The sequence below is a fragment of the Rhinoderma darwinii genome, chromosome 1 (assembly GCF_050947455.1).
Source record: "Rhinoderma darwinii isolate aRhiDar2 chromosome 1, aRhiDar2.hap1, whole genome shotgun sequence".
Taxonomy (NCBI): Eukaryota; Metazoa; Chordata; class Amphibia; order Anura; family Rhinodermatidae; genus Rhinoderma; species Rhinoderma darwinii.
This window is the reverse complement of record NC_134687.1, coordinates 656,151,015-656,168,817: the sequence shown is the minus strand read 5'-3', so window position 1 is coordinate 656,168,817 and position 17,803 is coordinate 656,151,015. Positions and strand designations below refer to the sequence as shown.

Sequence of the window (17,803 nt, the reverse complement as noted above, 5' to 3'; positions counted from 1 at the left end):
TTTTGGAACACCTAACTTATATCAGGAATCCCAATATTACAAATATATCTAGTGCAGCCAAACACTTCATTCACTGCCATAACAGATCTACTAACTCACTCAAATGCTATGCCATTGAAAAAGTATACCCACCGAAACGAGGAGGGAATTTGAAACATAAAACATTGGGAAGGGAAGCCTACTGGATTTTTCGTTTAAAAACCAGACATCCTCACGGATTAAATTTAAAAAAAGAACTTATGTTCCATTATTAGAATTAATATTAACAAAAATATACAGTTGGTATATAAACCCCTATACAAATAGGCTTTCTCTTAAACCAGAAATTCCCAAGCTTTTAAGAGCAATATAAATAATGATTTAACAATTATAAGACCCTTTGGGATTCAGTTAAAATTAATAAAAATATCTTTTGTAAGTACGTCCAGTTATTTTAAGTCCTTTGGCAAGATCTCGACCAAAAGAGACAAATTTAGGACGACAGCTTCTTTCGTAATATTTATTTTTCGCACTATCCGATCATTAACTATCAGCTTATAGTATCAAATCTCCCTTTCCTTTGGCACCATACTCATATTTATGTAAATACCGGTTTTAAGTACACCAAGGCACTCTAACTCATGTTGTAAATCAAAGATGCCAGCCTTCTCCATTATACTGTTTCTTTTTTCGTACTATCGAATTAAGAAATATTAGTTTACGACACTAAACTTTTTCTCTGCTCTGGCATTATATTTTCATTTATGTTCATATCATACCAATATATACTTACAATTACTGTGTAGGTCTTGCAATCTTCAAATCTACGTAACAATAATGAATGTGTTCATCGTATATATATTTACGTGTTAATGTAAGTAACTTTTTATCCTATATTCTATAATAATTTTTAAGCATTCCCTAATATGTTGTATCCACACAATTTTCTATTCCCAAGTACTATTTTTGACGCACAAGGTTTTATAATATCTTGGGGCTTATCTCCGGTCCATTTGGCAAACTATCAGTTTTCCTGAAGAATAACATATTATCCAACAACCAACCATTAGTAACAAATATATAAAAATGTTTTCTACTTACCAAATACGCTTCACGATCTTCGGCACTGTATTGCACACGTGGTTGGCTCTTATCGTGTGACACGTGCTATTGTTTCTTCAGTCACATTCTTGCGTTTCACCTTAATTCCATTGAACCGCAATCAAATATCACCCGTGATGGACCGGATATAAACCCTAAACCTGCTGTCAGAACACTCACTTCAGCCATGACTAAGGACGAGGAAATCGTCTGAAACGCGTAGGCAGCATATATATATTTTTTCATACATCCACCTTTCCTCTGTGGGACATTGACTCCCGTTTTTACTCTGTTATCCAATAAAACTGGAACCAGTTTCCATTTTAATATTACCGTTTGGGAAATATATATTTTCATTGCGCTGGATCCCATCTACACTCCCGTGAGCCTTGTATTGTTAGGGTATATATATAGTACAGTATATACATTCATAAAGGTTCATATAGTGTTCTTGCACAGGGTTCTTTTGCTATCTGCATCCGCCCCTGTACAGAATATTACAAGCACCAGAAATGCACTTTTTTTTATACAAGTGTTTTGGTGGCATTTTTTATTTTTTTTTAACATCTGAAATGTGAAGTTTCTGGTGTTTTTCTAGTCCTATACATAAATTACAGAAATAAATTACAGAAATAAACTTTATACCAAGAGCACACTCAACCCAGAAATGCCACGTAAACGGCACAAACCAAAACACTGTGTATGTAGACATTCAATATACTTTACTATAGACTTTACAGTAACATCTGTAAAAAGTCAACCAGAGATTCCAGACGTTACTAAATGAACCTCAAACATGATTTATTTTGCATTGTATTAGTTTTATGTTATAATAATAACACTTTTAATATAATATTCAATATTTCATTCAATTTCCGGGGAAGGCCGTGGGGTTGACATTCACCCTAAGTTATGACCTGACCCAATATTCAACTGCATATTCTGTATATTCATTAATAATATTATCTATAAAGAAGGGAGATTGTATTCATGGGTTGCGTTGAAGCTTTCCTTTGGAGGAACCCATGAACAGAAAGGCTAACGGAAACCCTAGCTAAAAAATTTGGTATTACACCATTTAACAATACACTTACCAGCAGTCTATCGATGTTCTCCAAAGTTCCTGGATTGTCGTCACATGCATCTTCAATTTCTCCATTTGATAAGATAGTATGTGAAGTCCTTACTACCTCTTGATCCCTTGTGAGTTCAAGTAGATAAAAGTACAACAAACTTGGGTTGTACATATCATCCGCTCCGACTCCAGATTTTTTGGATGCTTCCACCTTGTTGAGTTATTTTTCTGTACACTGCGTATGATTAGAATTTTCCTCCTTACAAATTTTAAGTCCGCCATTGTATAGTACATTAGAGAGTTATTTAAAAACTTCAGATAGGTCTCTGATTTTTTTATTTCTATTGCAATTTCTATTGCAATACTCAGGTATTTTGATTTTCCACAAAAACAGCACAGACCGATAAATTTCAATTAAGTCTTGTAAGTGATAAAAAGAAGAAAATAATGTATTAATTTCTATCAGTTAGGAAAAAAAGAAAAAACACTAGCTACATTTTAAAAAAAATACTATGAATAAATCGCAGGAGTGAATACATATATGAAGTAATAAGGTACTTGATTAATTTACCAGCCTGTATAAGGTGATTGAAAGAACCATTTTAAAGATAGAATTAAAGTTCGATACAAAAATCAGTACATCACGATTACATTTTACAATGTTCAGAATAGAGAATATAAACACGATCTAGCCGTACCTTTTGAGTTTGGTAAGTTCTCAAGGGCTAGATGAGTATCCTCCTCATTGGTAGCTTTCGAATGTGTATTCGCAGTTTCAACACCTCCTGAGGTTTATATAAGTAGTGTGTTGCTTCCTTCAATTTTTTATTGTTGCGCCTCACTGTATTTGACACATGATTCATTCTTTGTTTTGCACGTATTTCTGGTTCTTTGTGACCAATAACACTGCACTTGGTGGGATGTTCAAAAGTAATGGGGCACACCTCTCAGAACAATAAAACGCCTACTGCTTTGTCACTGAAAGACGAGAGATTCAGGTTTACACTTGAACATTTATTGACGACAAACAATAATATTTCTCTCATCCAAGAAGATATGGTCGCTGATTTACAAAGGCTATTTCGCTAATCATTCAAACGCTGACATTGTTTACACCTAGGCTGATTCATCACTTTTTGCTCAAAGAAACTATCTTTCGAACAAGAATCTACAAGTCTAATAGGGACTTAAGACTAGAAGATACTCAATGTCACAAAGGACGGTGACCCATACAGCAGCCCACTCAGCACTGCTATATCCTGTATAGAGTAAATTTCATCACAAGAAGAAAATATATGAAGCATTTCATTCCTTGGTTCCTCACAATCTTATATTTTACATATTTAGGGTCCTTGTGGGACTTGGGGGTTTGGCTTTTGTCTTGTGACATCATGAAACTAATTTATGAGAAAAATATTTCAGACTTTCCTTGTGTTTACCTCATTAACAGCACAATGGCAGTTCCTCCATTGGGGTGAGGAAGGTAGTTTCCCTAATTAACATAATAACACCCCAGTCTTTATGTAAATCAATCACTATTCATACCTATATACACTACCGTTCAAAAGTTTAGGGTCACTTAGAAATGTCCTTATTTTTGAAAGAAAAGCACAGTTTTTTTCAATGAAGATAACATTAAATTAATCAGAAATACACTGTATACATTGTTAATGTGCTAAATGACTATTCTAGCTGCAAATGTCTGGTTTTTAATGCAATATCTACATAGGTGTATAGAGGCCCATTTCCAGCAACCATCACTCCAGTGTTCTAATGGTACATTGTGTTTGCTAACTGTGTTAGAAGGCTAATGGATGATTAGAAAACACTTGAAAACCCTTGTGCAATTATGTTAGCACTGCTGTAAACAGTTTTGCTGTTTAGAGGAGCTATAAAACTGACCTTCCTTTGAGCTAGTTGAGAATCTGGAGCATTACATTTGTGGGTTCGATTAAACTCTCAAAATGGCTAGAAAAAAAAAGCTTTCATGTGAAACTTGACAGTCTATTCTTGTTCTTAGAAATGAAGGCTATTCCATGCGAGAAATTGCCAAGAAACGGAAGATTTCCTACAACGGTGTGTACTACTCCCTTCAGAGGACAGCACACACAGGCTCTAACCAGAGCAGAAAGAGAAGTGGGAGGCCCCGCTGCACAACTGAGCAACAAGACAAGTACATTAGAGTCTCTAGTTTGAGAAATAGACGCCTCACAGGTCCTCAACTGGCAGCTTCATTAAATAGTACCCGCAAAATGCCAATGTCAACGTCTACAGTGAAGAGGCGACCCCGGGATGCTGGCCTTCAGGGCAGAGTGGCAAAGAAAAAGCCATATCTGAGACTGGCTAATAAAAGGAAAAGATTAATATGGGCAAAAGCACACAGACATTGGACAGAGGAAGATTGGAAAAAAGTGTTATGGACAAACAAATCGCAGTTTGAGGTGTTTGGATCACACAGAAGAACATTTGTGAGACGCAGAACAACTGAAAAGATGCTGGAAGAGTGCCTGACGCCATCTGTCAAGCATGGTGGAGGTAATGTGATGGTCTGGGGTTGCTTTGGTGCTGGTAAAGTGGGAGATTTGCACAAGGTAAAACGGATTTTGAATAAGGAAGGCTATCACTCCATTTTGCAACGCCATGCCATACCCTGTGGACAGCGCTTGATTGGAGCCAATTTCATCCTACAACAGGACAATGACCCAAAGCACACCTCCAAATTATGCAAGAACTATTTAGGGAAGAAGCAGGCAGCTGGTGTTCTATCTGTAATGGAGTGGCCAGCGCATTCACCAGATCTCAACCCCATAGAGCTATTGTGGAGCAGCTTGACCGTATGGTACGCAAGAAGTGCCCATCAAGCCAATCCAACTTGTGGGAGGGCCTTCTGGAAGCATGGGGTGAAATTTCTCCCGATTACCTCAGCAAATTAACAGCTAGAATGCCAAAGGTCTGCAATGCTGTAATTGCTGCAAATGGAGCATTCTTTCACGAAAGCAAAGTTTGAAGGAGAAAATTATTATTTCAAATAAAAATCATTTTTTCTAAGCTTGTCAATGTCTTGACTATATTTTCTAGTCATTTTGCAACTCATTTGATAAATATAAGTGTGAGTTTTCATGGAAAACACAAAATTGTCTGGGTGACCCCAAACTTTTGAACGGTAGTGTATGCATGCTCATATTCATATGTACACATGTAGCAGAGCTGAATCTGTGATGTAACGGTCTAGGAGGTACACCATAATAACTTAGTGAAGAGAATTTCCTGGGTTTATAGGAAATCCAATGGTAACCACTGAGCCTATATTTTAATATCACAGATCCTCATGTCCACAGCCATATTATAGGAAGGGAAATGCTGCAGTTACCCCAGGACCCCCACCTTCTCTTCTCCATGACACACGACCCAAACAGCGAATAATATAATAATCTTTATTTATGTAGCGCTAACATATTCAGCAGCATTTTATAATTGGAGCGGATCACATGGAATGGAGGAAAAAATCCAAAAGGTATGAGATATTGGGCCCTGTATGATGTATTGTATAGGGGCTATGTGCTTATATTTATGATTTTCTCTTCTATAATATAAATAAAGACCACCTCTAGTCCAGAATCCCCCCTGTAATATCAGTATGTACATTACTCCAACCATAATGACTTGTGGATCCTGATATATCAGCAATGCGCCGCTTATCTCCGGCTTTCTACAATGTAATCTATTATGTCCGTTCATCAAGGTGAAGAGCCTTTCTATAAGCGGCCGTGCTTCCTATATGATGGATTCACCATTATCTTTATCTTTTGGTTCTTAATACAATTCTGAATAAAGAGTGAACTTGTTCTATGAGTTAGGGCTCATGTACATAACAGAGTACGGGTGACATTTCATTTATGCGCTGCCGTGCTACCTTATGTACATAGATATTCTGCCTTAGTAGCAATGCTTCTTTATGTCTCCATGCATACCCACTCCAATGAAATAGCCACAATTTCTGACAGATTCATGCAGAATCGAATCGAAAAAAAAACATAATCCTATTTATGACATCTGAGACATATGGAGGTACAGTAGAGACATCATCCCTCTTAGGGGCTCTAATATGAGGGCTGGGCAATACAGAGTTTTATAATGTCCATGTGCACGAGGTCTTAATCTGTAATACAGAGATGAAGGAGAAAACGTGTCCTGCTCTTGAGAGGAGTTTGTCATGGTAAAATTGACGTGTTATCTTTAATTTTACATAGGAATTGAAGTAAATCTACTGAAGTCAGGCTGCAGACCATCCTATACAGACGAGGTAAGGTGGGGGAACTGCTTTCTCTGATAAGAACAACAACTCCCATCAGATTGCAGTAAAACATCATAGGGACGTGTTCTATACTCAAACCCTTAGTTGTAGGATCCGGTGATATTTTCCAGTGTTGGGTTCATTATAGAGATTACCATAGTGTACAATACACGAGCGACCAGTCTACACACACGAGCCACACCCGCACGCCTCATTCATATGAAATAACCCGACACATGCCCCACAGAGATTTTCACTATCAATTCATATGTAAATGGGGACACCAACTGTTGGCCAATGACAATGTCCCATTAATTAACACACTCCACCCTCTTCCCAAATATAAACCTCCCCCATCTCCTCCTGTCAGTGATATCTACTCCTCCTTGGGGATTATTTGCAGTCAGTATTGGCCAGTGAGGAGCACGTTGTGGACTTGTTGGTGTCCAGGAGGAGTTCATCATTGGTTATCGTCTCTACAAGGAGCAGTTGACATCTTGATTCTTCTTTGTAAGGTGAATATGTGGTCAGTACACATCGCATGCTATAGTAGATGATGACTGTAGAGCTCCAGCATATTATACAATGCTCCAGCCCACACACTGACTGCAGTCTATTAGAAAGTTGTGTATTTATATCCATAGTTCACACGTGACTCATCACAAGATGTGTCTGTAAGAACTTCTGATTAACATTTCTGAATATTGGAGATTATTTAATTGGATTGTGTATAATCGTCTGGATGAGGGGCGCCTCCTATTATGGACACATATTTTATCCTCCATTGTCTTTAATGGGTAACATACGTTTGTATAATGGAGAATTCACAGGTTAGAGAATCTGATACCTTCCAATCTTTCCTCATCTCTAGCATTAGTAACACGACCCCTGGAGCAGATCACCACTAGTAGACATAGACATTCTCCACAAGGGAGAATCAAATACACAACACACACAACTGCAGCAATCACTATTCCCCCGCCATCTTGTATGTATTTGTGTGCGCTCGAGTAGTCACATGTCACAGCTGAGTTGGAGTAGTCCATTTCCTGCCGCCAGCTTCTGCCATACACTATTATGAGAACAGTCAGGAGAGGGTACATCCCCTGAAGGCTGACACAGTGTGGGACATGCAGCCTTGGACCCCGGATATGAGCCATGACTTCCCAGAGTTCACAATAGTTTTCTTCTATTTTAGTAAAGTAAACGTTTTATCTCTTTGTATCACCCAGAATGGCCACCCACATCACAGAAATAACCAAGAATATGGCAAAACACCTCCTGAACCTGGTCTCACATACCTCTGAGAACCTAAGAGAGATGGAAGTGATGGACTACTTTGAAATTTTGCAAGAACTTGGAGCAGGATCTTATGGAAAAAGTTTACATGGGCAAACACAAACATTCAGGTGAGATGATGATGAATGATGAGCGTGGTGATTGATGATTGGGCCATTTCCAACCCCAGATCTATTATGTGGTGAAATGTAGTGTAGCGTGGTTCTTTATTCTACCCATAGCAGCTTCGTTCCACCTGCTGAAAAAACAGATGTCAGACTCTCAATACATGTTTATGCGATTAACATCAAGGCTCTATTAGTCTTGTATTGAGATACTGATTTTTGGTCCCACAGCAGACACTATGTCAGGACACAGCAGACACTAATCCAGGGAGTCCGAATAGAGATCACGTGACCCCCGGGTGGCCAGGAGTGAGGGTTTTTTGTGGGTATGTCCTTAAGTTTGGAAGCTTATAAGGGCTTTACTCCACTGCTTTATATCACTTCCATTCAGTATCTGCATTTTCATCTTGTGATTGCTCCTGTATAACTTTATTCATCTTGTTTGAGGACGACCTGGAAAGTGTCAGAGAATATGATGGTGATATGGAAATCAGTAATAATAAAAATAATGTCTTATTAATAGGTCAGGTCGTGGCTGTAAAAATGCTGAGAAAGGTGAAGACCCCAGTAGATAACTTCCTCCTGGAATACTGCATCTGGCTCACCCTCAGCTGCCACCCGCACATCATCCTGACCCACGAGATTGTGTTTCATACCAATAGTGATTTTGTGTATGTCCAGGACGTGGCACCGGCAGGAAATCTTCAGTCCATCATTAAACCTAAGGTGAGTTTATATCCTGGAAATTTCCACTTCCCTCAAATTGTAAACATTGTCTTCTCATCCGTTTCTGGGAAAGCTGGTAGCCCCCATTACAGTTCTGATAGGAGCTATCTTCCAGCTTCTCTAGAGTTCTTAACCACAAATATGTACAGGTATGAAGCAGTATGGAACCTCTACAACTAGACAGATTTACCATACAGGAGACCGGGTGAGCTGGGTGACATCCCCTATGTGATGACATTTTGGATGATAACCTCCTGGTCCGCAATGACTATAACTAATTAACAACTGAATAAATTTTTTACAAATTTGACCAAAAATTATGACTTAAAGGGAATGTGACGCTAGAAAAAAATGTATTTTTTTTTTAGTTAAACAATTAGTGTATAGGGGATTAAACATTGTTCTAATTTTGAAAAAAAATTTCACGAGTCAGGAAATATTATAAATTAGATTCTAATTTATAATATTTCCCAGTGCTGGTCACTAGATGGAGCAATTCTCAAAATTGCAGCATTGCATGTGGTAAAGCAACCACATTGCTTTATGCTGCAAAATTTGAGAAAACTCACTCGCTCTAGTGAGCTCTCAGAATCCCCCCCTCCTTTATCCTGGCTAGTGCCGGGAGAAACGAGGGGATTGAACGGTCAAACCTCCTACACTGTGTGTCGCCATTTTTTGAGCTAACACACAGTGTAGTAGGTTTACATACACTAGTAAACACACAGTAAAACACTTACATACACAGAAATAACTTACCTGCTCCTGTCGCCACCGCTCCCTCCGGTCCGTCCGCTACCGCCGCTCCAAGTGCACAAGTCCGGAAGCCGCGACCGGAAGTAGTAATCTTATTGTCCGGCCGCGACTTCCGGTCTACAGGAAAATGGCGCCGGACGGCGCACAGTTCAACTTGGACTGTGTGGGAGCGGCGCATGCGCCGTTCCCACACAGACGGCATACAGCATAGTGGATAGAACGGGCCTCGTTCACATTCACTATGGGACTGTAGCTGCCGTATTCCATGTCTGTATGTGTCGTTAATCGACACATACAGAAATGGAAAAAAAAATGGCAGCCCCCATAGTGAAGAAAAAGTTCAAAAATAAAAAAAAGTAAAACACAAACACACAAATAAATAAATATAAAAGTTTTTAATAAAACACTAAAATCAAACTGATGTAAAAAAAAATTTTTTCGTGACACTGTTCCTTTAAGGAATTGCATGTATTAGTAGAATTTAAATACAAGTCTGAGCTCTTTTCTATTTGATAAATTTGTCCAGTCTGCTGTTCAGCTTCGTTATTTTCTTGTGTTTTCTTCTTCTCAGGTCGGTATACAGGAGGACATGTTGAAGCTATGTGTTCCTCAGATAGCCAGTGCTTTGGACTTTATGCACAGCAGAGGAATGGTTCATCGGGATATCAAGCTGGATAATATTCTTCTGATGGATGCAGAATGTCACCTGATAAAACTGGCAGACTTTGGACTCACTCGGCTCCAGGGAACATATACACCTTCTCTGTCCTAGTATATACCCTACGCTGCTCCAGAGCTCTGCCGCTTAAGAAAAGGAGAACAACAGTTACAACATCTCAGTCTTGATGTGTGGACTTTTGGCGTTCTTGTGTACAAAGCTCTTACAGGAGTCTTCCCTTGGCAAGGGGCACTGGGCAGTGATAAGTATAAGGAGCTTGCCTGGTGGCAGGTGAAGAGGGATCTGTCACAAGCTCCAGAGAAGTGGAAGAAAATCTCACTTGAAGCAGAGGAATGTTCTGGGAATTGTTGGCACTGAATGCCTCTGAGAGGTGCTCAACCATGGACATTCAGAAATATCTACACCTGCCATGGAAAGCAGAGGTCCCTTCAGAACACATTACCAGGAACACCGGACTCCTGACATTTAGACCATATGTTGTCCATGCAGGACTCACATTAAGCAGCATATCCTGTGTTCTGTAGGTCATGAGATGACCTCCCTTACTATTGGAGCAGGGGTAGAGATCACCTAAATGTGTTCCTATCTAACGCATGAACACAGACACCTGGATGTAGGTTGTACATTATACAGATCACATTCTTGATAGACAGGAATGTATGGAGTCATGTTTTTGGAAGAAATGTGTGAATTTTCAGCATTGTAGAACTGGATTGTAAAACAAGGACATAAAACACTAAGAAATGCTACAGGGAAACACTCAATAACTAGAGGTGATCTAGAGGTAGTAGCCACAACTGGACCTCTACACCTATAAGTCCCACAGTCCTCTCAGCCACATTTGAAAGTAGAAGTACAAGAAACTGATGTAATAATACAAGACACGAATATAATCATGAAAAAAAAATCTATAGAATTACATATATAAATACATAATGTCTAAAATGGTAGATATAATGTCATTAAACAGAAGTAATTGGTGGATATGGAGAACAGGCAAGGTAAAGTTTATGCGCACAAGACATCCAAGCTATCAAACTATTTCAATAAATGAATAAAATAACACTCATCATTATCTCCGGAGCCTGTGTTCAGTTAATGCAGCAGGGTTTTCACTATGTTCTGTCATCACAACAGCCTCTCCACTGACCATACAATATACAATATACGACACATAGAAGCTGATGGACATTACTGTTAATGAGCTTCTATCCTTTCTTGATGTTTTTATGACAAGTTGTAGTTAAATAAAGAATTGAGGGTGATACCAGGAAAAAGATTGTGTTGTAAATTTATGTCAGACTTTTCCTATGATGAAATTTTCCTCTTCTACATTCCAAGTCAGGGAAACATTTGTGATCTGTCCATGTTGTCAATGACCCTCCCGGTTGAAAGTTGCTCATTTAGATCCAGAATCTGTGCCTCCAGATTGGCAATTCTCACACACCCTGCACAACAGTATGGTCCTTCAAGCGGCTGTTCAAGCAGAACATTCATGGCACAGGATGCACACTGGGTAACATTGGCACCAATGGAGATCATTGTGTTAATAGGGATATAAAATAAATATAATGCACAGCAAGTACAACTTGGATAAAAATAAAAAACACTGCAAATAACAATTTCTTCTAAAGTCACTAAATTGAAAGTCATACTCCCATACTCCTTTTAGCTGCTTACTTTGATTCGGTTTTGCTGCTTAGTTGCTTCTTGAAATCATTTCTCTGGCTGCAAAGTAATTATTATTTTATAGATGATGATTTATATATTTTCCCCATTTCCCTACTTTTGTATCACATCACTGCAGCCCTCTTTATTTTCCCCACAGTGCAGAACACTACTTTATATACCTCTACTGTCTCTTTAACCCATTCCCGGTCTGTGCAGGATTATTACGTCGGGCTGTGTGCGTAGTTCGCGCTCAGCTCAGTAATAGTACATTGGGGATTTTATAAAGCGCCATTTTTTCCCGATGCATGCGTGAGCTGTGACATCACAGCTTAATCTCCAAAGACCAATTGTGATGGTCCCACCTTGGCGACCGCCGCTATTGGTTAGTCAGTGACTACTGACCAATAGCGGCGATTGCTAACATCAGAACCTGTCACTGACATCAGATACTGCTGCACTTCTCTGTTGGTGTTAGTGAGTTAGCGGGAGCCATTACCTTTAACCAGAGCCCAATGTCTTTATTATCCCATCTAATGTTGGGACGAACCGCTTTCCTCTGACGAAACTGTTCGTCATACCGCAACCAAGTCTGACCACCATACGAACGGTGCGCCTCACCTATCGCATCCATGTACCCGAAAAGGGCGGAACAATTTTCCGGCGCCTTTTCCCGTATAACACTTGCCAGAATGGCAAACGCCTGTAACCAATTCACAAACGTCTGGGGGATTAAACGATATCGACGCTTCTCCTCCTCCTCCTTTTTACTTTCCCACCTTTTTCCCTAGTCTAAATTAAATTTTTCCAACGGAAGAAGCGAGAAAATTTCGACGTATTCATCTTTCCAAATTTTTTCTTTTACTTCTGTTAGGGATCTGCCAGGTACTTCATCTAGGTATACTCCTGGGATTAATCAATCCACATCTGAGGCCAGACCTGTTCGACTGACACCATCTCCCACCAACCAGGGTGGCAGGCTCAGGAGTGGGAGAGCCTATCGCGGCCTGGTCTGTCGGAGTTAGCTCCGCCCCCTGTCCTTTATTACCTGCCCTGTTCTCTCCCTCAGTGCTTGTAATTCTTTTGGATTCCTGGCCTCACTGCTGCTTGCTCCAGCCTGCTTCTGCCTTGCTGCAGTTCTGCTTGACCTGCTTTGCTTTGCCCCTGGCTTGCTTCTGTCTCCTTGCCCGCTTGGGTGTACTCACTTCGTCCTGGTCCTGACTGTCCGTTCGCCGCTCCGTTTCCTCGTGGCGTTCCGTGGCTACTGCCCCTTCCCTTGCATGTTCCCTGTTTGTTTTCCTGTGCACTTAGACAGCGTAGGGACCGCCGCCCAGTTGTACCTCGTCGCCTAGGGCGGGTCGTTGCAAGTAGGCAGGGACAGGGCGGTGGGTAGATTAGGGCTCACTTTCCCTTCACCTCCTTCCTGCCATTACATAATTACAAGCCCTTACCTAGTCTACCATTTCTCCTACGCTGACGCTATCATGGACCCCCTTGAGACCCTGACCCAGCAGATGCAGGGCCTCTCCCTACAGGTCCAGGCCCTGGCCCAAAGGGTCAATCAGGGTGACGCTGCTTTAGTAGTACCCCTCACCTCACCTCTAGAACCCGACCTCAAGTTACCTGACCGGTTCTCAGGGGACCGTAAGACGTTTCTCTCCTTCCGGGAGAGTTGCAGACTGTATTTCCGCCTAAAGCCCCACTCCTCAGGTTCCGAGAACCAGCGGGTGGGTATCATCATATCCCGACTCCAGGAAGGGCCCCAAGAGTGGGCCTTCTCCTTGGCTCCTGACGCCCCTGAACTTTCCTCTGTTGATCGTTTTTTCTCTGCCCTCGGACTCATTTACGACGAGACTGACAGGACTGCTTTAGCCGAGAGTCAGCTGGTGACCTTACGTCAGGGTAGGAGACCGGTTGAGGAATACTGTTCTGATTTTAGGAAGTGGTGCGTAGCTTCTCAGTGGAACGATCCGGCCCTAAGGTGCCAGTTTAGGTTAGGATTATCTGACGCCCTGAAGGATCTGCTGGTTAGCTACCCCTCGTCTGACTCCCTTGACCAGGTTATGGCCCTAGCAGTACGACTTGACCGACGTCTCAGGGAACGTCAGCTAGAACGCTTCAGTGTGCTCCCCTCTGACTTTTCTGCGATCCCCCCCGAGGTCCCGTCTCCTCGCCCCTCCACGGAGGACTCGAAGGTACCTATGCAACTCGGGGCCTCCATGTCCCCTCGACAACGTAGGGAGTTTCGCAGAATGAATGGTCTCTGCTTCTACTGTGGGGACGACAAGCATCTACTGAACACCTGTCCCAGGCGCAAGAATAAGAAGCCGGAAAACTTCCGCGCCTAAGTGATCATCGGGGAGGTCACTTGGGCGCACAGGTATTTCCCGTTAATATGAAACGCAATAAAATTTTGCTTCCCTTTCAGGTCTCGTTTGCTGGCCGGGCTGCCACGGGCAGTGCTTTCGTGGATTCAGGGTCATCTGCTAATATCATGTCTGTGGAATTTGCTATGTCTCTAAAGATGCCTTGTATTGATTTACCTTATCCTATCCCTGTAGTAGGAATCGACTCTACTCCCCTTGCTAATGGTTATTTTACTCAGCATACTCCTGTTTTTGAACTCCTGGTTGGCTCCATGCATTTGGAGCAGTGCTCTGTACTGGTGATGCAGGGATTATCGTCTGATCTGGTTTTAGGCCTTCCCTGGTTGCAGTTGCATAATCCCACGTTTGATTGGAATACTGGTGATCTCACCAAATGGGGTAATGAATGTCTTATGTCATGTCTTTCTGTTAACTCTATTTCTCCCCGGGAGGAGGTAAACACGCTTCCTGAGTTTGTTCAGGACTTCGCCGATGTGTTTTCTAAGGAGGCCTCCGAGGTGTTGCCCCCCCATAGAGATTACGATTGCGCTATCGATTTGGTGCCTGGTGCCAAGCTTCCTAAGGGTAGGATATTTAATCTTTCATGTCCTGAACGTGAAGCCATGAGGGTGTATATCCAAGAATGCCTGGCCAAGGGTTTCATTCGCCCCTCGACTTCTCCTGTAGGTGCTGGCTTCTTCTTCGTGGGGAAGAAGGATGGTGGTCTTAGGCCGTGCATTGATTATCGTAACCTGAATAAGGTCACCGTAAGGAACCAGTACCCACTTCCTTTGATTCCGGATCTTTTTAATCAGGTTCAGGGAGCCCAATGGTTTTCTAAGTTCGATCTACGGGGGGCATATAACCTTATCCGCATCAAAGAGGGGGATGAGTGGAAAACTGCGTTCAACACACCCGAGGGTCATTTCGAATACCTGGTCATGCCCTTTGGGTTGTGTAATGCCCCTGCTGTCTTCCAGAATTTTATTAATGAAATCCTGAGAGAGTACCTGGGTAATTTTCTTGTTGTGTACCTTGATGACATACTGGTGTTTTCCAAGGACTGGTCCTCCCACGTGGAGCATGTCAGGAAGGTGCTCCAGGTCCTTCGGGAGAATAATCTGTTTGCTAAGACTGAAAAATGTGTCTTTGGGGTACAGGAGATACCATTTTTAGGGCAAATCCTCACTCCTCATGAATTCCGCATGGACCCTGCCAAGGTTCAGGCTGTGGCGGAATGGGTCCAACCTGCCTCCCTTAAGGCGTTACAGTGTTTTTTAGGGTTCGCCAACTATTACAGGAGATTTATTGCCAACTTCTCGGTCGTCGCTAAGCCTCTTACGGACCTTACCCGCAAGGGTGCTGATGTCCTCCATTGGCCCCCTGAGGCCGTCCAGGCCTTTGAGACCCTCAAGAAGTGCTTTATCTCGGCCCCCGTGCTGATTCAGCCCAACCAAGAGGAGCCATTTATTGTGGAGGTTGACGCTTCCGAGGTGGGAGTGGGGGCCGTCTTGTCCCAGGGTACCAGCTCCCTCACCCATCTCCGCCCCTGTGCTTACTTCTCTAGGAAGTTTTCGCCCACGGAGAGTAACTATGATATTGGCAACCGCGAACTTCTAGCCATTAAATGGGCTTTTGAGGAGTGGCGGCACTTCCTGGAGGGGGCCAGACACCAGGTAACGGTCCTTACGGATCACAAGAATCTGGTTTTCCTAGAATCGGCCCGGAGGCTTAATCCTAGACAAGCTCGGTGGGCACTATTCTTTACCAGATTTAATTTCTTGGTTACCTATAGGGCTGGGTCCAAGAATATTAAGGCTGATGCTCTGTCACGTAGTTTCATGGCCAATCCTCCTTCTGAGAAGGATCCTGCTTGTATTTTACCCCCTGGTATAATCGTCTCTGCCACGGATTCTGATTTAGCTTCTGATATCGCGGCTGATCAGGGTGCAGCTCCCGGGAACGTCCCTGGGGACAAACTGTTTGTTCCCCTGCAATACCGGCTGAGGGTACTCAGGGAAAACCATGACTCCGCTCTATCTGGTCATCCTGGCATCTTGGGCACCAAACACCTCATTACCAGAAACTATTGGTGGCCTGGGTTGCCTAAAGACGTTAGGGCTTACGTCGCCGCTTGTGAGGTTTGCGCTAGGTCCAAAACCCCTAGGTCCCGACCTGCGGGCCTACTACGTTCCTTGCCCATTCCCCAGAGACCTTGGACCCATATCTCCATGGATTTTATCACCGATTTGCCTCCATCTCAGGGCAAGTCGGTGGTGTGGGTGGTAGTCGACCGCTTCAGCAAGATGTGCCACTTTGTGCCCCTTAAGAAGCTACCTAACGCCAAGACGTTAGCTTCTTTGTTTGTGAAACACATCCTGCGTCTCCATGGGGCCCCAGTCAATATCGTTTCTGACAGAGGGGTACAATTTGTTTCCTTATTTTGGAGAGCTTTTTGTAAAAAGTTGGAGATTGATCTGTCCTTCTCCTCCGCCTTCCATCCCGAAACTAATGGCCAAACGGAAAGGACCAACCAATCCCTGGAACAATATTTAAGGTGTTTCATCTCTGACTGTCAATTCGATTGGGTCTCATTCCTTCCCCTTGCTGAATTTTCCTTGAATAACCGGGTCAGTAACTCGTCAGGGGTCTCCCCGTTTTTCTGTAATTTCGGGTTTAACCCAAGATTCTCCTCCGTCTCCCCTGGTTGTTTCAATAATCCTGAGGTAGAGGATGTTCATCGGGAACTGTGCACTGTCTGGGCCCAGGTTCAGAAGAACCTAGAGGCGTCCCAGAGCGCACAAAAGATTCAGGCGGATAGTAGACGTTCTGCTAACCCCCGGTTTGTCGTCGGGGATTTGGTCTGGTTGTCGTCCAGGAACTTGCGCCTTAAGGTCCCGTCCAGGAAGTTTGCTCCCCGATTTATTGGACCTTATAAGATCATTGAAGTCCTCAACCCTGTATCCTTCCGTCTGGAGCTCCCCCCATCATTTCGCATACATGACGTCTTCCATGCCTCCCTCCTTAAACGCTGCTCCCCGTCCTGGTCCCCCTCGAGGATACCTCCTGTTCCCGTTCTCACCCCTAAAGGGGGTGGAATTCGAGGTGGCCAAGATTATGGACAGTAGGATGGTCCAGGGCTCCCTCCAGTACCTGGTCCATTGGAGAGGATACGGGCCGGAGGAGAGGACTTGGGTACCTGCTGTGATGTTCACGCTGGGGTATTGATCAGGAGGTTCCACCTTCTCTTCCCCACTAAACCGGGTCCCCTTAGTAAGGGTCCGGTGGCCCCTCATAAAAGGGGGAGTACTGTTAGGGATCTGCCAGGTACTTCATCTAGGTATACTCCTGGGATTAATCAATCCACACCTGAGGCCAGACCTGTTCGACTGACACCATCTCCCACCAACCAGGGTGGCAGGCTCAGGAGTGGGAGAGCCTATCGCGGCCTGGTCTGTCGGAGTTAGCTCCGCCCCCTGTCCTTTATTACCTGCCCTGTTCTCTCCCTCAGTGCTTGTAATTCTTTTGGATTCCTGGCCTCACTGCTGCTTGCTCCAGCCTGCTTCTGCCTTGCTGCAGTTCTGCTTGACCTGCTTTGCTTTGCCCCTGGCTTGCTTCTGTCTCCTTGCCCGCTTGGGTGTACTCACTTCGTCCTGGTCCTGACTGTCCGTTCGCCGCTCCGTTTCCTCGTGGCGTTCCGTGGCTACTGCCCCTTCCCTTGCATGTTCCCTGTTTGTTTTCCTGTGCACTTAGACAGCG

The 17,803-nt window shown here is 43.1% G+C and overlaps 1 protein-coding gene across 2 annotated transcripts in view; it reads left to right on the top strand.

Annotated features, from left to right (window-relative positions):
* Positions 1–11,265, top strand: part of LOC142664210 (serine/threonine-protein kinase SBK1-like) — a 32,708-nt gene extending 21,443 nt beyond the window's left edge. The window contains exons 3-7 of one of the 2 annotated variants that reach the window (XM_075843248.1): positions 6,406–6,458; positions 6,820–6,964; positions 7,682–7,858; positions 8,376–8,578; positions 9,903–11,265. In XM_075843248.1, the coding sequence (XP_075699363.1) occupies positions 7,822–7,858; positions 8,376–8,578; positions 9,903–10,103 (441 nt within the window). In that variant the 5' untranslated portion in view covers positions 6,406–6,458; positions 6,820–6,964; positions 7,682–7,821 and the 3' untranslated portion in view covers positions 10,104–11,265. Of the gene's footprint in view, positions 1–6,020; positions 6,965–7,681; positions 7,859–8,375; positions 8,579–9,902 lie in introns of those variants that run through there. The other variant, XM_075843249.1, reaches the window with a different exon arrangement.
* The last annotated feature ends 6,538 nt before the right edge of the window (positions 11,266–17,803 follow it).